This window comes from Anguilla rostrata, chromosome 9 (genome assembly GCF_018555375.3).
Source record: "Anguilla rostrata isolate EN2019 chromosome 9, ASM1855537v3, whole genome shotgun sequence".
NCBI classification, from domain to species: domain Eukaryota; kingdom Metazoa; phylum Chordata; class Actinopteri; order Anguilliformes; family Anguillidae; genus Anguilla; species Anguilla rostrata.
The window spans coordinates 17,609,307-17,630,638 of record NC_057941.1 but is presented as its reverse complement, the minus strand read 5'-3'; the positions used below and the strand labels follow the sequence as shown (position 1 = coordinate 17,630,638).

At 40.4% G+C, this 21,332-nt stretch overlaps 3 protein-coding genes across 6 annotated transcripts in view; 1 reads left to right on the top strand and 2 right to left on the bottom strand.

The window, feature by feature from the left end:
- Positions 1-778: 778 nt before the first annotated feature.
- eif1axb (eukaryotic translation initiation factor 1A X-linked b) lies at positions 779-5,995 on the bottom strand. Its single transcript, XM_064350747.1, has 7 exons — positions 5,813-5,995; positions 4,900-4,983; positions 4,644-4,747; positions 3,482-3,532; positions 2,877-2,958; positions 2,467-2,558; positions 779-1,052 (listed from the first exon to the last, which is right to left on the bottom strand). Exons 1-7 carry the CDS (start codon positions 5,826-5,828, stop codon positions 1,047-1,049), a joined length of 435 nt encoding a protein of 144 aa, XP_064206817.1. The 5' UTR covers positions 5,829-5,995; the 3' UTR covers positions 779-1,046.
- Positions 5,996-7,818: 1,823 nt separating this feature from the next.
- LOC135263111 (zinc finger protein 850-like) lies at positions 7,819-15,874 on the top strand. Of its 2 annotated transcripts, none has more exons than XM_064350743.1 (5): positions 7,819-8,364; positions 8,895-8,996; positions 11,927-11,991; positions 12,396-13,502; positions 14,521-15,874. In XM_064350743.1, the coding sequence occupies exons 4-5, from the start codon at positions 12,546-12,548 to the stop codon at positions 15,199-15,201; spliced, it is 1,638 nt and encodes a 545-aa protein (XP_064206813.1). In that variant the 5' UTR covers positions 7,819-8,364; positions 8,895-8,996; positions 11,927-11,991; positions 12,396-12,545; the 3' UTR covers positions 15,202-15,874. The 2 variants fall into 2 exon arrangements, with proteins under 2 accessions (XP_064206813.1, XP_064206812.1); XM_064350742.1 differs by having other exon boundaries at positions 9,342-11,991.
- Positions 15,875-16,431: 557 nt separating this feature from the next.
- LOC135263112 (ribosomal protein S6 kinase alpha-3) overlaps positions 16,432-21,332 on the bottom strand; it is a 32,301-nt gene continuing 27,400 nt past the window's right edge. For all 3 annotated transcript variants that reach the window (XM_064350744.1, XM_064350745.1, XM_064350746.1), the window contains 4 exons: positions 20,868-20,944; positions 20,644-20,761; positions 20,178-20,318; positions 16,432-19,177 (listed from right to left, as the gene is read on the bottom strand). In XM_064350744.1, the coding sequence (XP_064206814.1) occupies positions 19,055-19,177; positions 20,178-20,318; positions 20,644-20,761; positions 20,868-20,944 (459 nt within the window). In that variant the 3' untranslated portion in view covers positions 16,432-19,054. The remainder of the gene's footprint in view (positions 19,178-20,177; positions 20,319-20,643; positions 20,762-20,867; positions 20,945-21,332) is intronic.

The following is a 21,332-nucleotide window of genomic DNA, read 5'->3' as shown; positions in this document are numbered from 1 at the left end:
AGATCATTTACAGCAGTGGTCTCAAATTCAGTGCCATGGAGGGCTGTGTGTATGCTGGTTTTTATTCCAGCCTCAGATCTTGATTATATAATTAGTTCAATTATTTGCTGAATTAGGGATGCAGGTTTGAACATAATGGTGACCCGACGTCTATGGTGACCCGCATTGTCTAAATAAAAACTTTATTAAGTTTTATTAAGTAAAAGCTTATATTCAGTTCTTCAATGCAGTTAAATGCATATGGCTGAATGAGTAATTGGACTCAATTAAGGCAGCATTAATTGGTTGGAATGAAAACCTGCACACATGGCCCTCCATGGCAACGAGTTTGAGACCACTGATTTACAGGATGGTGTAGGAACCTTCCATTCTACACCCCTTATGTTTATAGTAATACTGTACAACACAATAACTATAACCATATCAAAAAACTGTTCGGGTTCAGAAAACCCTTGCTTATTGTTTTTTGTTTTTTTGTTTCTTTTTTTTTTTACAATGAAATGTTGATCTTCATTGCTACTCAAATTAAAATATACATATGACAGAAAACAACTGTTAATCAAATATAATAAATCTGGGATCAATTAATTGAACTCTGCATAATCCACCTTAACTATAAGTCACTGTAGTAATACTACATGTATGTGATTAAGCAATTTATGAAAATGGGAACCCAAAAAACCCAAGCAGACAGCCACCTTTGAATATTTTATGGAATTTATTATAACTAAGCTAATCTGGGAACATACAAAAATAAAACAAATTACCAGATGAAACAAACTGTTTTAACTTTTTATTATTCAGGTAGTCTGCATTTGACACTAAATTTCACATGAAGTGAAATAAAATATAAATACAATAAAACAACAAAAATGTTGAAAGAATGATTCTGTGTTACCAGTGACAGGAATTTATTTTTGAGCCATCTTGTATGGGGGACAGAACAAAGACTCCAGCTCATGCGTGGGAGTCAACCGGGCGCAGTCCTGTCTTGCAGAGATAAAGGAGTCCCACCAACTTCCTCTTAGCAAATAACGGGGCCAAGCTTAAATCTGAGGAGAAACGTACCCAATATATTACAATCACTTGGATGGAATTTAATAGCAGATGGAATTTAACATGTTTAATAATAATTCAACGTGTTGAATTTCATGCTGCAGGCCAAAACTTTCAACAATAACAGATCATTACATATGGACAAAACGATGCACAATAATTTAAGACCATTGGAGCCAGCAGCCTCTTTGTTAGTTCATATCAAATTATTCACTGCAAATAATTTCACATACAGAGCCCTGACGTTTTTTCTTGATTGGGCTCTGTACTCAGATTTGCAATCAAACAATGCACATGCGGTTAATACTGCAAATTATTTTTTATTAAAAGGGAATTTTAATATATTTTGATTCCACCAAGTAGAAATAACAGCACTTTTCATACATAGCACCCTATTTCAGGGCCCTATAATGCTTGGGACAAATGGCACCACAGGTGTTTCTGATTAGGCAGATGTGTTCAATTGCTTCCTTAGTGCAGGTATAAGAGACATTTCAGTATCTAGTCTTGATTCTAGGCGTTTGATTCCCTTTGGAGTCTGGTATTGACGTCTGTACACATAAGGACCAGAGTTGTGCCAATTAAAGTCAAGGAAGCCATTCAGGCTGAGAAATATGAAAAAAGTCAGATACATTACTGAGACATTGCTATTACAGAGCTCACCAGTGCTATCTTTCTTCTTAATGATGTCCTAAACAGTTGATTTTGGTAAGTCTAAGGTTTAGCCTATGTCTCTGTGTGTTGTTTTCATGTTTCTTAACCTCATATTGGCTTCCTTGAATTTTATTGGCATAACTCTTGTCCTTTTCCTGATAAATGCCGATAATGGAACTCCAAAGGCAATCAAATAACGACTAGATACTGAAAGCTCTCATACTTATAAAGCTCACTAAAAAAAACAACGGAACACGCCTGACTAAATCAGAAACACCCGCGAAGCAATTTGTCCCAAACGACGGTGCCCTGAAATGTATAAAAAGTGCTCTCATTTCCACATGGTGACCACGGCTACACATTCACTATACAACCTCAAAACCTCCTCAGAACCTATATCATAACAGCAGCAAAATTGGCAATGGGAAGGTCTAACAATTACGAGAGTGCGATTCCAAAATGGGGAAGAGAGGAAAAAAACAGGGTTGAACAGTAGGTTAAAGGAAGAAGCATCCATAGCACTGAAGCCTATATTTCCAGAGTTTCTTCATTTAGGAAAGACAGCAAAAATTGTACCAGAGTAGGGCTGTGAGATAAAACTTGCTTTTTTTTGTTTGTTTGTTCTATTTAGAATGTTCACCTATTCCTTTACGTTTCCCTCCCAATGATTCTACCAGTCGGCAGCAAAGAAACCAAAATGCCCAAGCTAAATACTGACCAAGGTAAAGAACATTACCAAACTGTACTTCTACTTACATCATCAATGTCCTCATCGTCATCCCCAATGTCATCAAACTGAATTTCATCATCATCTCCAGGTCCGAAGGTATCCGTCTCATTAATTTTAGCTGAGAGGGGAATGATGAGGAGAGAAAGTAAGCAAAAACAGAGAGACCAACAGTTTCACAGAAATCAAGTCATGAACCTACAATCCCTTACAGAACTGAGAAAGGCATTATACATGTTTTGCTAAATAAACAGTACATAACCCAGTGCTACAAAGTTATGGGCAAAATAGTGTATTCTGGGCAATGTGGGGCAGGTGAACCTTGGGAATCTGAACAGCAGCTAGCAAGACGTGGGGCCATTTTACCTGTACCCGTCTATGGCTACTGTGCACTGCGGCTTTCCTGACATTTTATTTTCGCTCCAGGTGAAAAACTCACCGTGCTCAGGAAGCTCTCCGTAGGCTTTCAGGCTCCTGGCCTCATCTGCATTATACTTCAGAATGACATCAGCTTTGTTGTCCTGGGGGGAGGGGTAGCCAAAGTAAGCAAATAAGGAAAGAACAATCAAAAAAGATAGCTATAGCTTGCTTGATAACTTACCCTGCCTTGATTCAGGCAACAAGCTTGACAAACAATGTTAAATTAAGCTAAATAATTAAAAGGCTACTACTGATCTGCAGTATTACTTTAACTGTTCATTACTTTGCTAGTACCATACAGCAATAGCAACTTTTCCTATCGGTGTAAAGACAACACTATTACTTTACTGCCATTTCAGTAAGTGTCATCTTTGTTAATTTGTTCGACAAGTTTCTCAAACCACCAGAAGGCATCATGGACAGCAAGTTATAACTGACAGCAGGGCAAGGCTGTCATGTAATGAGAAGTATCCAGACAGCTATCATTTACATATAACTAATGTAAAGCAGGTTTAAAGGTGTAAATGCAATTTTATATTAATGTACTGCCTTCAGTAAAAAATAAAAATTCAGTAAAAAATCCAAATACAGAGTCTAAAGTACTGCCAGTGGAAGTCCACGTACCTGATAATCTCTCAGTCCCACCAATATGATATCGGACGTGTTTATCCAAACCTTTGAGAGAGAAATAATGATATAGATGAAGGTACAAAACGAAAATATCTGATTATGGAGAGTGTGCACTGTTTGAATTGCAGGAGATTTTTTTCTTTTTACTTGAGAAAAAATAATGTCCAAATAAGTTAAACAAAAAAATGAATGTGTTCACAAGGAGACAGTCACTTAAGAGTTTCAGTATTTTTTAGAATAATCATTCTGCCACCTCAATGATCTGTTGAGTAGCACCAGACTCACGATGATGTATTTGTTCTTCAAACTGATCACAAACTGATAATGTGGTTAACTGGAGTAGTTACCAAGAAAACATTTCCAAACCACAAATCCCAGTCAACCAAATCACCAGGCCCAGTTAGAACACAACTAGACTTCAATTTTATAGGTCTTTACTTCAAAAACACTGTTCATTCTTACACAAAAAATTAGATGTCAAAAACAACTATCAACAGCTTATCACCAAACCTCAGGTGACAACTAGCGCATTAACAAGGCAGCAGATTTTTTGAGCCAACACTTTTTTTTTTGGCATTAGAATACAGTCTCACATCAGCTAGAAGAAAGACCATGGACACAGAGAGCGGCACTTGCATACAATACACCAACAATTTGTTCAGGACATGTTGAGTCAGCATTTGGTCTAGAACAGTCTAGACAGGTCAGTGTAAAGGAGCCTCTCTGTCCTTCGGTGCCACTGTGCCAGGCCACAGCACTGCGATAGTAAGAGGTTCTGCTTGGAGGATGGGCAGGGGGACAGGGACAGGCGGTAGGGAGGTATAATACCCTGGGGGAGGCTGAAATGTTATCAAACAACAGAAGAGAAACTTTCGCAGCAAACAAAGCAACTAAGGAGCATCTCAAAATGCCAAATGGTTGAATCCACTCCAGCTGAAGAGCAATCCAAACGGCTCACAATAAGTACAGCCCACTGTACTGCTTTTTTATTGTGATGCATTTATCCCACTGGCATTTTGAAACACTCCAAATAAATTGTTTTGTTCACTGCAAAGGTTGCTCTCCTGTTGTTTTATTATATTTCATGGAGCCCTGCTGAGCACCTATGATTCCCCACTTATCCGAAAGGACATCTGAATTTCACTCATGCGAGTACCTTTTTCCGCAGCTTCCCCCGGATGTGGCAGAGACGTTTAACACCGTCAAAGCACATGGCCTCCAGCCGTCCATTGCCCAACATCTTGATCACCTGGGCGTACTCTGCAAGTCATATGTTAATTATTTAAAGGTCATCATTAACACATCCAGCTATACACGCAAATCATGTCTATAGATCCAGTTAAATGAAAGGCATTAACATTTGTCCATAAACGTTAAGCAAAGGAGGGGGGAGGATAGGAGTCTACACTTACCCTGGCCGTCCTCCTTGAACACCAGCTCTCTCTTTTCAGACTCATTCTCATTCTTACCACGTCGACGGTTCTTACCTCCCTTACCTTGACAGGGATAAAGAGGAGACCAAATAAGATTATCAAATCACACATACTTCTAACTATTATTACGCTAACATTATACGACATTATACATGAACAATCTCAAGAAAACTAATGTTGTATTATGATGCACCTACACTGTAAGGGAAAAGTTAGCAAACTGATGAGTGTTAAAAAAAAAAAAGGCTGAAGTGAAGTTTGATTGACTTTACAGTTATAAAAAACGTTATCAGACATTCATTTTAAAGTGCAGAGCGACGTGAATCATTTAAGGTAATTTGGTGTGAAACTGCCCCTTTACTGTCTGCAAACCAGCATGATGGCTACCACTGTTGCGCAGTTGTACTCAGTACGGCAGGTAATGACGACCATCTCAGTCCTTCTTTGGACCACTCAACATTTATTACCTTTCCAACTAACTATCCCAGACCTGAATAGCAGAATAACCTAATAAAGAGCGGAATGGCTTGATCTGGGCCTAATTTTATTGCGAACAGTAACCTCATCCTATATCCAGCGTTACTTTTCTCTTGTAAATACAGTTTATTTCAACCAGCTATCGTTAGCGAAAGAAAGCAAAATCGTACACAAGCCAGCTTTCCACCACAGTTGTGCCTCAATCGGTAACAACCTAAGGGTACACAAACCCACATATCACCAAGAAAATATATAGCCCACTTGCCAGCTAATTCGATACTCTTCACTGCCGTCGACTAATCACGTTCTCTGAATCATGCTCACCACTAGCTAGCTAGCTACTAGCGTTTATTACATTTACGGCCGGCACGTAGCGTAGACTAAGTATAGATCGGCGAGTTTCCGCTCCTCATACCTTTATTCTTGGGCATGTTCGCTGGTGAGAACAAACACTTGATCTAAACCAGTACTGTGTCTACGTTCTTGATATGTTCCGAAGAGTTAAGTGGTGGGTCGCTATAAAATTGTCACGATGTCCGCAGCAGGCCTGTTTCCACGGTCCTTTTGGCGAAGTGTTTCCTTCCTTGTTGCGCTTGCGCAGAATCAACTCATACATTTGAAAAAACTTTATTTATAATGGTGTGTTCTGAGCATAGGTTCTGAGGGTTACAGCCTTCAGTCACTGCTCTGGTGAAGCAATGGGATTTGCAGGTATTTTAGAAAGCACACATATTTGCTCATGTGTGGCTAGCTCGATAGTGCTCATGATGTGTATTTAGCAGATCATTTAAAAAAATTCCACATGGAGAGGCCATACCGTTTTAGTGGGTGAGCTGTTTTCAAACGAAAGGATGGGAGACCTGCATTTTTTTGTATACACCTAAATTAGACATTGAGAGGAATCCACTTCATCCTGTTTTTAATGAGCTTGAATACTTTGCTTTTGCAGAGGATACATATTTTTATTCCCTAATACGGCAATTGTTGTCATTTTGTCTGCAGTGGTGGCACTGAAATCCCACAAACTATTTGTAGGTTATAACTACACAGTGATCTGAAACTCCACTGATTTAGACATTAGAGGAGAATAAATTCCCCTCTCACTGGGACAAGCTGATTTGGTCCTATAGTAGGAGTGCATATAGAGTCCCACAGACTGCCGTACTAACAATAGCCAGCCATCATCAAGGTGGATTCAGTCCTGAAAATGCATTATGCAAATGAAGCTGAAGACAATGTTTGCCTACACAATATCCTGACAGACCCCGATTAATTGCGACATATGGGGATGGATGCTCCTAAAAAGAAAACACTCGTTGATACGACAGCTAAAATCTAAATCTGTGGCCCTTACAGAATAATATTTTTACTATGCAATAATTATGGGAATAGGTATTGTGGGAGTGTCTACTGGATAGTGCAGACCCTTAACTTTTTTAGTCTGTTATGCGATTTTTGTAAGATTGTAATGCTAGATACCTACTAAAATATCTATGTCTACAAACTACCAGAGTAGCCTGGGATTCAAACTTTTATTTGATTTCATAGGTAATGACACAAAATGAAAATAGTCTGGTGTGTGGAATAAAGGAGGTTTTATTTATTTTGTCTAAGTGTGGACTGGGGAATTCTAAAATGCAACTTCTCATAAAGAATATGGGAAGAGTTGATTGCTTATTTGATTGATCGGGCTGGCAGGTATGTCATCCACCAAGTCACGGCTTGGCGGGCCATGCTCTATACCTAAACAGCACCGAGGGTTTGACACTTTTCAAGGTTTCCTAACTTGCAGCTCTATTGGAGTCATTTTGCAAAAACATTACATAAATTGATCAAAATGATGCAGCATGCAGGCAAGATAAATAATAGTAAATTTGACTGTTCATGGCCATTTAAGTAAGTGTTTATAACTTTATGTTCTTTATTTCCAATATTGATATTCAAATTATATCATCTGTCACAGAAGTATCCTAGTCCCATGGGACCTAACAAATCTGATCCACAAACAGATTCTAACCTTTCTTTACAACACTTTGAAGACTGATAATAGGCTTCAGTACTAATGTATTTTTTATATATTGGAAACACTCCACACTTCTTACAATGTGATAATCTATTCCAATTTTAGCAGACTGCTGAGTAAGGGACAGGGAGGAGCATAGAGAATCTGGAGGTGAAAAGGGGGAAATTAACTCATCATTTCTTTTTCAAGGTCCAGATCAAATTCAATTCCTTAAATGGGACATCTTAGGGAAAACCCCAGTCCATGCATATTTTTCTCAAACACAAAATCTATTAAATGTAGAAGAAAATATCACTTAGATTCAATGTACAAAATACAAATTAGTAATGTTTCGTAACGGATGGGCATAGGCTACCAATTCTGGCCTTTATTTAACATCTTGAACCTGGTTGCTACCGGAAGTTCTTGCCTTGATCAACAGCTTCACATTCGCGTTTTCCCCATTCTGTTCTGTGGATCTTTCGTGCTCACAGAACAGTTTTTCCGAAATAACAATATTAATATACTGTTAAATTACATAGCCTACACTGAAAACGAATTAACGAAGCAAAAACCACGATGGAAAGCCAACTAGCTGTAAATAAATATCAAATGTAGCCTTTCCGTGAATGGAGAGTAGCCTACAGAAAGGTCGTTGTTTTGCTGTCTAGCCGAGTCTGCGAGAGAATGATGGATGCGTCCACCGTCTTAAAGATGTTTTCCTTTGCGAGGTCCCGATGGACCACATTCGGTATGCAAACTGGGTATCGTTATCTTTCGTTCGGAAAATAAATAATTGGATTGAAATCCCCATCAGAAGTCATTTGCAGAACTGAGGTTTTGCTATTGGCTACTGTTAACTGGGAATTGGATCACAACTACAAAGTGCTACCTTGTTAGATGCCTTCCAACATTTACCAGATCTTCAAGCAACGACGTCTACCAAGAGGGGAGATGTGGTGAAGGTAGGCCATAATGCAATTAATTACACTGATATTTCAAAATCTTTTGTGGATGTGATACGAGTCAAGGTGGCGCAAACTGGCACCAAACTACCGCACAACTGGGGGTGTGGAGCTGACACAGTGGCGGATTACTAATTTAGTAGAGTGTCGCTATTAAAGGGTAAAGGTCTCCATATATGACAAAACAGTCTTTCAGACTTAATTCGTCGATGATACAAGACCAGTCTTGCTGGTCTACTGTAGTTGAAGGGGCTTATATATGTTTAATTCACTCAGTTGGAATCCAGTATTTTTATTGAAACCTTAAAAAAAGTTATTTTTTCTTTTGAATAGTTGCTTGATTAGCGGTTTAACCAATACATGTTTCATTATTACTATTTGATCAGCCTGGACTTTTATAGAGGGCATATGGAGGACAGACTTATTTTAAAGCCCAAACAACAGTGGGGTATCTACCAATGTCCTTTGGAAGTTCTTGGCTGTGTGCACAGCTAATGTTACTTATCTGCACTTGTTAATAACCATTCTAGATCTAGAGTCTATTGTGCACGACTCGCTAACTGTGACCAGGAGTCTGCAGCAATGGGAGACAGGGTTTCATCGTGCTGGGGTTGTTGGCTCGAGTTTCTTGGGTAAGCACTCTATCAGCACGCAAATGCTTACCAGTGAACTTTATATAGCTTTCCTAAGCAGCTGCAAAAGGCACAGTTCCCTTTTGTCTAATATCTCATTGCAATGTTATTCACATAAAATATCTTCTAGATGTAACTTTTGCAATTAATTATTTTCAAGACAATAAAAAACGGAGGTGAGTGGGTGGGGATGAGGATGGAGGAGGAGACTTCTTTGTAAACACAGGACCACAGCAAGGCAAAAAATCTTCCATAGTATGCATTTAAGGCTAATGACTTAGCCTAATTGTATTATTACTACATTTTACATATACAAACTCACCTTATTTCTTGCTTTTCTCACAGACACAGACTACACCAGTCCTAGAAGTTTTGGGAGTGTTGCTTGGTCAAGACTATTGGGAAAATGGCTTTGGTCAAAGAAGAGTCTCAAGAATATGAATTGAAGCAAATGTTGTTAAACCAACAAAAATGGGAATTGAAACCAATTGGCAAAGTCAAACAAGAGGCTCACAAGCCTGTGCCCCTGGATGAGGGTGACTTTGAAGATGGTTTCCATCTAAAGATAATTACGTTGCAGGAAGCGAAAAAGGAGGAGGTGGGTGATTGGGACCCTGATGCCTTTGAAACTTCTGTGGAATTAAATACAAACGCTCGTGATGTTAATCAAGGACTCAGTTCGGAAGGGAGACTGAATGAGTCTTGTGACAATGGGCCAAGTTCCCTGGCAGCTGGGGAAAATCTTGCTCATTCACCCATTCCCACAGGAGAAAACCCATACCAGTGTTCGCAGTATGGGGAAAGTGTCTTCAAATATGATTCCCTGAAAACTCACACAACACAGGGAGACTGTGTAAAGCTGAATGGAAAGAAATATTGTTGCTCACACTGTGGGAAGACCTTTGGCACCTTAATACATTTTATTGTGCACCAGCAAATTCACAGAGGAGATGGGAGAGAGCGGCCATTTCATTGCTCTCAGTGTGGAAAAAGTTTCTACCGGGAGAAGGGTCTTAAGACACATCAACAGAGACACAAAGGAGAGAGACCATACCGTTGCTCTAAATGTGGGAAGTTGTTCAATGTTAAGTCACTTTTGTTGAGTCATCAGCGTAGTCACACAAGAGAGAGACTATACCACTGCTCCAAGTGTGCTCGAAGTTTTGCTTCTAAAACAAATTTTGAAAGACACATGCAAATGTACTTAAAGGAGATACTGTATAGTTGTTCACAGTGTAAAAAAAACTTCTCAACAGAATGCAGCTTGAACAGACACAAGAAAACGCATATCAGGAAGGAAACTAACAGTTATGTTAAACAATTAGCAACAAAAGAAAAAATATACAGTTGTTCCCACTGTTCCAGGACATTTACAGTATTGACACATTACATTGTTCACCAGCAAATTCACAGAGGCGAGGGGACTGGAGAAAGACCATTTTGCTGTAAGCAGTGTGGGAAAAGATTCTACAGGGAGCATGGACTGAAATTGCATGAGGAAAGTCACAGGAATGAGAAGATACAATGTTGTTCTGAGTGTGGGAAGTCTTTCAGAACAGAATCGGTTCTGATTAGTCACAAATGTGCTTGCATAAAGAAAAGACATTACTGCTCCAAATGTGGGAGAAGTTTTTCCTTAAAAAGTACTTTTGAAAGTCACATGCAGATGCACTCTGGACAGAAAAAATACAATGTCTCTCCAAGTGTGAAAAGCCAGCCAGCAGAGCACTCTCACAGCAGACACAAGGAAACACACACCGGAAAGGTACAAGTTCTCGGTTTTCAACAAGCAGCTCCAAAAACTAAGTCGTACAGCTGTTCCCATTGTGGCAGAACCTTTACCACGCTAACAAATTATATTGTGCACCAGCAAATTCACAGAGGTGAAGGAAGAGAAGAGAGGCCATTTTGCTGCTCTCAATGTGGGAAACGCTTCTACAGAGAAGACAGTCTGAAAAAACACCACCAGATTCACACTGGAGGGAGATCACACCAATGCTCTCAATGTGGGAAGTCATTTAGAACAAAGTCAGTTCTGCTGAGCCATCAGAATATACATGAAAGGCAAAAACTAGACCATCACCTCACGCATGGTGGGGGATTTGCCTCAGAAAGCTATTCTGATCAGCATATCCATATGCAGTCCAGTGAGAGATTACACAATTGCTCCTGGTGCAGGGAAATGTTTCCCACAGAATATTTTCTCAAAAGACACAAGCAATCACACTGCAAGAAAAGATCTCTTTGGTATTTTAAACAAACGCAGACAAAAAAATATTGTTGTTCCAACTGTGGTAAGGTATTTACAACATTAACTAATTTTGTTGTACACCAGCAAATCCACAGAACACAGGGGAGAGCGGAGAGACCAGTTTATTTCTCCCAGAGTGGGAAATGTTTCTACAGAGAGAACGGTCTGAAGTCACACCAGCAAACTCTCACTGGAGAAAGTTCCCCTGAAAATGACAGAAGTTTAAATACCAAAACACATTTTGGCAAACGGACGAATGAGGGATTAAGATCATACCATTGTTCATACTGTGAGAAGACTTTTACAACCAGCTCAGTTCTAAAACAACACCAGCAAATTCACATCAGGGAAGGAACCGGATGTGATGAACATCTTCAAAATGCCACTAGAGAAACCTCCTTAGGTGATAGCTGCTTAGCAAATGATAATTCTGCATCAACAAAAAACTCAGGAGGAGGGAAGATAGTATTGGGTGAGAATGGAAAGAGAGAGAGACAGAACACCATCCATTTTGAAACTCTACCTAAATTTGGAGTGGATGACTGCAGCATTGAGCACAGGGTTCATTTAGAGCGTTTCAGTGACTTGCAGAATACAGAAACCCGTGATGACACGTCAGAGAGACCTCATATTGGATTTGATGTCATACCTCTGTTTTATCCTGAGGTCTGCCATACAGTGGAAAGCACCAGATCCACCTCAGCGGTTAAAACTGGAGCTGTCGGGGCTGGAGAAGTGTTGAATGTAAGTATAGTTGTTATGTTTCACTCATGATATCTGTCTGCAGTTTGCATAATTCATGTTTGAATGCTACACAGACCATGTTTTTTAACATGTAATTAAGCAATTCAATATCAAAGACTGTAAGTAGTCCAATATGTCCTCACATTTAGCTAAACCATTATTATGCAATAGTGTCACCATGAAAAAGTACCTATAACTTATTTGTTCAAGCTGTTGACCTTTCTCTGATGCAAAATGGACAAAGTCCAAAGGCTATCAAGACCAAAAATGCTAGTTGTCATTAGTCCAGTTACTTTCTATAATGCTCTGTGTGTATGCATTTCCTAACTTTTTCACTAGGCCTAGAATAATTGTTGTGATATAGCTGCCCTATTATCTCACCCTGTCTTCTTCATGTTGAACAGATACACAACACAGGGAACAGTTTTGAAAGTAGGGAGAGGCCGAGGAACTCTGTGGAAATAACTTCTGTCCCAAGCAATGAAGAAACATTGGAATGTGATTTGAAACCAGAAGTAAAACATTGTAAATGGAGAACAGTATCGGTGAATGAAATGAAGCAGGAGAACAATGAATACGTGCAACTGAAAGACAGTCATGTAGCGGAGGATCGCCAGTCACTACAAGACACACAGGAGGAAATGAAAAAGGAAGAGGGCGAGGACAAACAAGGCTTTGCTGTCAAAACAGAATTTTCTGCCCCAGAATTAAATGAGAATATTGTGTATTTTAACCAACACACCCAGAACCATTCTTATGGAACCAGTCATATGGAGAACTTCACCACACAAGGTGTTACATTCCATCAGAAAAATCAAACAGAAGAAACGTACCCTTGTTTTCCATGGGCAAACAACATAGAGAAGGACCTGGAAGCACACCTGCAAAGTTCTACAGGGAGAAAAAGCTCTTTTCAACAAATCCCTTCCGGAAACAAAATGTACTGTTGTTCCCACTGCGGGAAGAGGTTTAATACATCAGTGAAATACGTTGTTCATCTGCAGATTCATAGACGAGACGGGAAAGAAGAAAGGCCATTCAGCTGTCCCCAGTGTGGGAAGAGTTTCTACAGAGAGGAGGGTCTGAAAACACACCAGCAGAGTCACACAGGAGAACGAGCAGGTGGAGGTCCTCAGACCGGGAGGCTTGCTGGAACATCAGGTCTGACCGGCCACCAGCAGAATGACTCAGCTGAGAAACTGCAACGCTGCCCCCAGGGTTACCAAAGCTTTACCTGTCAGAGGCCATTTTGGGCGCACCAACAACTTCACGCTGACAAAAGCTTTAACTCGTACTGTGGGGAGATGTTAACTGACTCTGGTCTGAAACAACGGCAGGAAATGAACACTGGTGTGACGAATGGCTTCATCCCCAGTGCCTCAAATGGACAGCCCTTAGGAGAGATGCTCACAGGACACACCCTGAATGGCTCTACTCTTAGACCTAGAGCCTCAGAGTATCCTGTGTGTACAGAGTCCTTTTCAGGTGCCACAAATGCAAACGTGCAGATGGTGAGTGAGATTTCTCCACCCCTTTAATGCCACTAATCAACAAAAAAGCATGTAATATTTCTGATCTCAAAGTAGATTGTCTGAGGTAAAAAAAAAAAAAAGGTTAGATAATGGCCCGAGCTAACTAGCCATAAAACTAAGAATATGCCTTTCAAAAAATGTTTTCAGAGGTGATACAGATCAAAGCAAACTCAGTTCTTAACAAAAAATAATAGAAAATTCAGTAAATCATTTCCACTGTCATCCTATCGAATGAGTGAGGGTTGATGAAATGACATTGAAAATGAACCTCTAAGATTGAACCAAGTTGCCCTTAAGGCTTAATGCTTGAAAATGAATGCTATTCATTCATTTTCTCACCTCAGTAAATATCTTTTGACCCAGAATGGGCAGTTCTTAGGAGTTTTGGTGTGCAGATTTGAGTCCATCGTGTTTTTTTGTTAAAGCACGCTAAGGTTGGAAGTTATACTTATTGATATGATTTTAACTTCAGCCTCTGAGTGACTAATTTATACATTGGATATTTTTGACATTTGCTTTACTAATTTGGGGACTTCAAAGGTATTTTAAAGCATAAACTTTGCTGGATGTTCCTCATCTGTAGACTTCCATTTATTTTTAAATGAGGGCTTGCAAAGCCTTTTTGATGGACTAAGGAAATCTTGAAAAAGTATGCTGTGTAGAGATGTCATTGTCATGTCAAGAGATAAGAAAATGAATAGCATGCATTTTTGGGTGAACTACTGCTTTAATGTTCCTGCTTGACAACAACATTTCCATGGTTACTGTCACTTGCATGTATTTCCAAGTGCAGATGGTCTGTGTTGAAAAAAGTATTACAAATGACTGAACTGAACAAAGTGCTTATCCAAATGCAATGTGATTTATTACCCTGCATTAGCTAATGTTGTAACTAGCTACTAACAAAAATGTTTAATTTTTTATTATTTAAAAAATACTAGGTAAATATTATGAACAGTTCTCTCACTTGTTACTCCCTTTTCCCCTTATTTGACAGATTCGCAACACAAAGAGTATGTTTGAGAGTGAAGAGAAACCTATAAGATCTGTAAAAATGCCACCACAAGAATGTATCTGGGCACCAAAGATGGAACACCATTGTGACTGGGAATTAGAATCAAAGGATCAAATGAAAGAGGAGGATAATGGACACATTCCTATTGCTGATTGTATGGAAGATATCCCCCTACTGAAAATAATTACTTTGGATGAAGTGAAAATGGAGGATGGGGGTGAAAGTTTAATTCTTCAGTCATCTACAGACTTAAATAGCACCCCTAATTATGTCAATCTCAGAACTCCGACAGTGGACAGATATAATGGCTCCTTCCCCTGTGCCACAACTTCAACTGCAGAAAGCGTAGCTCCACATAGGCCAGTGTACACGATGCTCCAACACTTGCATTGTGGGAAAAGCTTAATTGCAGAGGATAACCTCAGAATACACCAGCAAACTCACATGAGCGAGAGCTGCCAGTTTCAGCAAATCCCTTCAGTTGATAAGTCATATTCATGTGCACGCTGTGGGAAGAGCTTCGCGACTTTAACAAATTATTTTGTGCACCTGCAAATTCACAGAGGAGAGAGACCATTTAGTTGCTCCCAATGTGGTAAAAGCTATTACAAGGAGGAGAGTCTGAAAACACACCAGCAAAATCACATTGGAGGGAAACACTGATGTAGTATTCTAATAGACTATAATTATGGGCTGTATGATTGTTACTGTTATTGGCTGTAGATTTTATTACATCAATGTTGTCCTGTCCAGTGGGTTTGCTTTTAGGGCCTGGAAATAAGTGGGGTTGTGATTAACTAAAGCATTTGTGTTACTGGGTAAACCTAAACATTTTCTCTATAAATTAATTTTCACTGCATTCATTACAATTACTTTGCAAACACTCTTATACGTGTAGTACAAACATTTACATTTCAGACTTTGGACAGAGCGATATACACATTCTGGGATTTGTTTTTAAAGCTTTGACAGTTGTATATTCATGGTTTAATGTTTTGACACATTTGATGATTGTAAATTTACATGTGTTCTGAGTAAGTTTTTATGGCATTGACAGTTGCACACTCACAGAAGCATTTAAGTACCCTACTCAAGGGTACAACGGTAGTGCCTCAGCTGGGAGCCATACCCACATCATGGCTACAAGACTGCTTTTCTACCCTTTACACCACACACTATATATATATAAATTATAATGAATGGAACTGATTAAAGTGTTCATTTTTACTTTTCCCATCATTTCATATCTGTATGGCTTGATAAAATATATAGGGGAGATCATGTGTTCATTTGCATATATTGTTCTTTTTCAACTTTAAAGTATTTGTACATTGTGGGCTTGTGTCACTCATTTTATAAATATCACTAATTAAATGAATGTAGTACATGGCTGCTCCAGCACATGCCAAGGACAATTCAAGTTGTATAATGGACAGCTTATGCACAGCAAAGGGCTAGGAGGCCTGAAGCTTGCCTTTTAGACCATCTGTTTGCTGCCAATGTTTTGGGGAAACATCACCAGCCCGAAGTGAAATTCACAGGCTGTGTTCCCTCGACAGATACGTGTCATGATATTTGTGAATTTTAGCCACAGTACTGAATGAAATGGTTAACCAAGGCCACAGATCATTCTTTTTAACTTACACAAAATATAAAAATTATAGGAATATATGTACAGCAATAAATATAGGAAATAAAGATCCTTTTAAGACATTCCAACACTGGAATAACAGTGCAGTTATGTTGAGAACTTAGAAATCTGTCACAACTCCTGTGATAGTGTAAGGTGATGGTGTTCCAAAAAACAATAAAAACAGAAAATTTTAATAGAGTAACAAAGATGCTGGGAAAAGATTCTTCAGAGTGCATATGCAAAATAATGTCAAAAACATGTACTGTATAGCATTCTTTTATTTATAGAAATTTTTTCACTAAGATTACAAAAAGATAGCTGAAAGAGCTTGCCTAGACATCATAAATACATAACCAGAAACATTTCCAGTGCTCATAACATTTGAAGATAGAGAGATATAGAGAGATAAACAGGTCACTAGAGCATAAGTGCATGTTACCCCACCTCTACATTACATTTTAACTCCAGGACCTGAGAAAACAGTCTCACCCTGCCACCAAATACTTAAAATTACACAAACTAAAATGAAACCAAACTCTTCCCAAACCCTAGGCCGTACATATCACCCTGACAAGCCATGCGCAAGGAAGTAGAAAATCTGATTCCATTCACATAAAAAAATACATCTGCGCTTTTAATCATCTCTTATAAACTGCACTGAATAGGTCATTTTTTTACCTGCATTAATTACATCCCTCATACTCCCATATATCCCTTATTTTAATTTGTAAAGAGGAAGAAAATCAGATACAGCAGGAGACCTCGGACTGATCTCATGGATTTCCCATCCAGTAGTCCACAGTGAAGAGCAGCAGAGGATCATGGGAGAGGAAGAGGCAGCAACTGCATGGTTTGTCTGGTTACAGTTCAACGGCACTTTTCCCAGGCAGTCTGATTATAAACTGAACCAGAACCAAACTAAACGAACACGTCTAGAATCCATTAGGTTTTCCTTCCTCCGTATGAATGTGCTTTTTACTGTAGCGGAGGATACATTCAGTGAGAGGGGGTATATAGCAAAATGACTAATGAAAGCAGATTATTTTCAAGCTTTGGGAGTAGCTACCTACAACTAGTTTGGTGTTGTATGAGGTTTAACAATATCTTGGACAAGCTGCTAGATATAAGGATTCTGAAAAGATTTCTTCAAAAATTATTTCTTCATCCCTCCCGAGATTTTATATTCCATGACAGATTTAGTGGTCACTAAATTCTGTACTTTCTGTGCTTTTAAAATGCTAAAATGTATTTTGCCACATGTAGGCTCCCTGATATCACACAATACCCCTCCCCATGTGTTACCATTAACAAATGTGGAAAAAAATGTGAGATTGGGGAAAAAAGAAAAGTAATGGCATGATTTTTTTTTTTTTGCTGAAACACTACACATTGCTTATATACTAATTGAGGATTCAAAAGGTACTACAATCCTGGTTTGCACAGCTGAAGCATGTGAAGCTGTCGGTACAGTTCTAAGCTACAGGCCACATACAGGCCTGAGCAGCACTGCACCGTTTCCAAGGAAGGCCAATCCTTCGAGCTGGCACGGTATTCTTCCGCTCACTCCTCTGGTCAGTTCAGTCGCTGTGGTCTGTCTGAGGAAGCTGCACAAGCTGCAGGCCTCCAGTGCAATAACACAGGCTCAGCTGGTGTATAACAGAGCAAAGAAAAACAGGAAATGGCTGCATGCCATTTGTAAGACATGTGCATCGTCCTTGGTTGTGGAGGATGTCACAGCAATGGGATAGGCCTGGAAATACAACTGGCTGTTCAAAATGGAGTAAATAAAGATAAAATGGAATAAAACAAAATGCTTAAAAAGTGGTACAGAGGCATTTATAACTCAACACTTTTTCTTCAATTGTAAAAATAGGTGAAAGAAAAAATGTATGGGAAATGGAATGGGCAGTGGATCTGAGAATGTGATGTCACACTTTCCTAAAGCATTTGTTTAGGCGCACTACTACCACACCAGACGAGCCCTGTACAGCAAAGGATCTGAAGAGACCAACAGTGCCCCCTGGTGGAAGACAACTGTGCCGATAACGTCTATGAACAGCACTAATGCTGAGCCTAACTGAGCCCTAATGCAAGAAAGAATATTACACAGTTATAGTGTGAAAAGTTTCTCTTGCTCAATTTGAAGGAATGATTTGTGCTCGTTGCAGGAATCACATCATCAGCCACCGTAAATCAGTGCTGTGGGCACATTTTTTATTATTTGTTGACTCAGGGAAATATCTAGCTCCTGAAAACTATGTCATTGAATGCATAATAAAGCCATCATTTGGAAAGCTCCAACAAACCTCAACCATTCTGAAGTATGATTGCCCACAGTTACAGCATTAACTGGAAGAGGTCTGTCTCTGACTAGGAGGAGATTGCCTTTGTGGAGTGGATGGGCACAAGGCACCATGCAGCATCTCAAAAGGGTACGTCATCAGACAGCACATCCCCAAGATCAACACAATCAATTAGAGCTAAAGATATTTTCTTTAAATACCAGCCTACATTGAAATCCTTTATTTTATTCATTATACTCATACCCTTGCAAGTAAATGTATCTAATTAGTATAAAAAAATATATACAGTGATTAAGTTTCCAATGAAAAAGAGAGCCTTAAAGGTTGTTCTTTGATTGGAGACGGCGATGATTATACATGCAAAATTTTGTCGATTCTCTCGTTCGAAGGGAATTCGTTTTTTTGTTTTTTTTCCCCCCGTTTCCTGTGCGCCTATTTGGTGTTGAAGCCCCTGCTAATGCCGGGTGGGAGCCCCTGTTGGGTATGACTGCGGCTCCCAGGGCGTGTCCTGGCCTGTGCCGGCGCGCTCGCGAGCGAGGCGTGTCCCAGCAACGCGCGGCGAAGGGAGGGGGGGGAGGGGTCACAGGGCGGTGGAGGTGAGCTTCTTCATCACCCTGCGCTGAGCGAGCGTGGAGCAGCCCACGGGGTCCAGCATCGGGGCCACGTTCCGGTTCAGGGCGGAGTACGTGGCGGCCATCGCGCCCTGCGACGAAGGAGAGAGAGAGCCCTCGGTCAGCGGAGCGGCGGCGCTTCACAGAGAACGCGCTTCAGCTCCATGGCAACGGAACTCTCGCACAGCTTTCACCCCACGGTGACACATTACTCAGTCTCCACAAAGGCCTCGGACACAGTCACTCAGTGCACAGGCTGTTTCTGCCACCAATTATTAACTAGACCAGAACTACTGAGGCTGGAGTGACGACAGCAGGTGGTGGTGAGCACCCTGTATTTGGCTAAACAAGAATGCCGCTACTTCGCCGCAATACGAGGCAGAACATGAAACTCGCGGCGCTCATAAGCTTGAACGCGCACGTACATCGTGTGAAACAGATGACTTCTGAATCCCTTCGCATCTTCGTCAATTCTAATTTCAAAAGATCGCCTGACTGCTGGAAGTGTGTGTCATACATAGGCAATGAATCACAGTTAGCAGGAGAGCAGATGACGGGTGCTAACTGCCAACTATGACTCATCGCCTATGTATGGCTATAGCTGCTTGCGCTCAGCATGGCAACTCAGGTTTTTTAGAAGACAGAGGCACTATCTCTCCAATCTACCGCTCAGAAAATGGAAGACAAACATACCTCTGCATGTTCCTTTTTTATGACAAACACCAACTACTTCAGTGGTACTGAAATTCCACTCCAAACAGATTAAACAAACTATAGTAACAACGATTCATTTAATTTGTATAGACTGCAATGAAGCCAAATCACAATAGATACACTTCTCCAACTTATTTAATCAGTTAAGACCATCTATTGGAGCTCCCTATTAAATAGCTGTAGACTAGTTTGAATCAACCATGCAGCCATTTAGCCGACCTGATTCCACTTTGACTGACTTGATTCTATTATGAAATGGCCACTGTCGGTTAAACTCCCAAATTCCAAATTTAAAATCTCCATCATTGAAAATGATGTCCCTGTGCACAAGCTGTCTGGCTCGTGTCTGCATAGTAGATGACGTAACACTGGTGATACCTTGACCAAGTGGGGAGCATCTGGCCTGTTGAGCTGATACTTGGGCAGCTGGTCTTTGTGGACGATCCAGGGATGTCGGAGGACCTGGGCAGCAGTCAGCCTCTGGTGAGGGTCCACGTGCAGCATCTTCGACACCAGGTCCTGGGATCGAAGGCACAACACATCACTTTCTCTGGCAACTCATTTATCTCCTATCTCTTTTTACTCCTTACTCAGATGCAGATTCAAAACAGGTGGCAAAAACATGCGTTACATTCGCGGTTAGCAACATACAGTAACAGTACAGGAAACATACTGTATTTGCCGGGATTTTGAACCTTATTATATTTGCAGGTGTCTGAAGTTAAACCACCTGTGCAGATAAGGCAGTGGCCTTTCATGCCCCGTGTTTAACGAGGCAGCAGCTGCATGGAGTGTTCAAAGATAAATGAGCCTGCACGATCGTCATGGCAACAGCGCGGCGTACCTTGGCCTCGGCCGAGACGGTGTTCCAGTAGCCGCCCGTCAGGGCGAACTTTCCGCTGCCGACCCGGGCCAGGATCTCCTCCGGGGTGTCGTCGGGCCCGTTGGCGAAGGGAGTGAACCTGCAAGGGTAGATTCGACAGCGTAAGGGCGAGACACCGCAAAGACCCAACAAACCAGCCTTTAAAGACTGTGGTACACCAAGAAAAATGGCACAGGACACCCTACCCTGTCAGCATGGTGTACAGCAGCACTCCCAGGCTCCAGATGTCACAGGCTGCGTCATATCCCTGCTTCTTTAACACCTGCAGACAGAAATCAGAGAGCATAAAACAGTGACACACCTGTGCACACATCCACAGCCACAGGGAGACCTTAGCAAACATGAAAAGTGAAGCCAGGCTATAGCTTGAACTGATATTACTGAAAACCAATACAATTCTGTTGCTAACAATCACGGGTTAAATAAATATATAAATCAATTCAGCTGGATAAATACTGTTAGAAATGGGCTCTGTATGAAAAGAAATGAGGTTTGCTTTGTTTCAGGGACGAGTCCTCTATTTATTTCCCACTGGGGAATCTACATTCAAAACTAACTGCTGGACATTACCTTCAACAATATTTCTTGTGTCAGCCATGTGCTGCACGTGGATACCTAATCTCTGAATTTGTGTTTATGCTGTGAGTCAC

Coding starts and splice junctions, on each gene's coding strand:
- eif1axb (XM_064350747.1), bottom strand. Junction 3,533..4,643: donor GGGGGAAGCTGCGGAAAAAG/GTACTCGCATGA, acceptor TCTCTCTCAAAG/GTTTGGATAAACACGTCCGA. Junction 2,959..3,481: donor TGGGACTGAGAGATTATCAG/GTACGTGGACTT, acceptor CCCTCCCCCCAG/GACAACAAAGCTGATGTCAT.
- LOC135263111 (XM_064350742.1), top strand. CDS start 9,403: ATGGCTTTGGTCAAAGAAGAGTCTCAAGAATATGAATTGAAGCAAATG. Junction 11,992..12,395: donor GGGCTGGAGAAGTGTTGAAT/GTAAGTATAGTT, acceptor CATGTTGAACAG/ATACACAACACAGGGAACAG. Junction 13,503..14,520: donor CAAATGCAAACGTGCAGATG/GTGAGTGAGATT, acceptor CTTATTTGACAG/ATTCGCAACACAAAGAGTAT.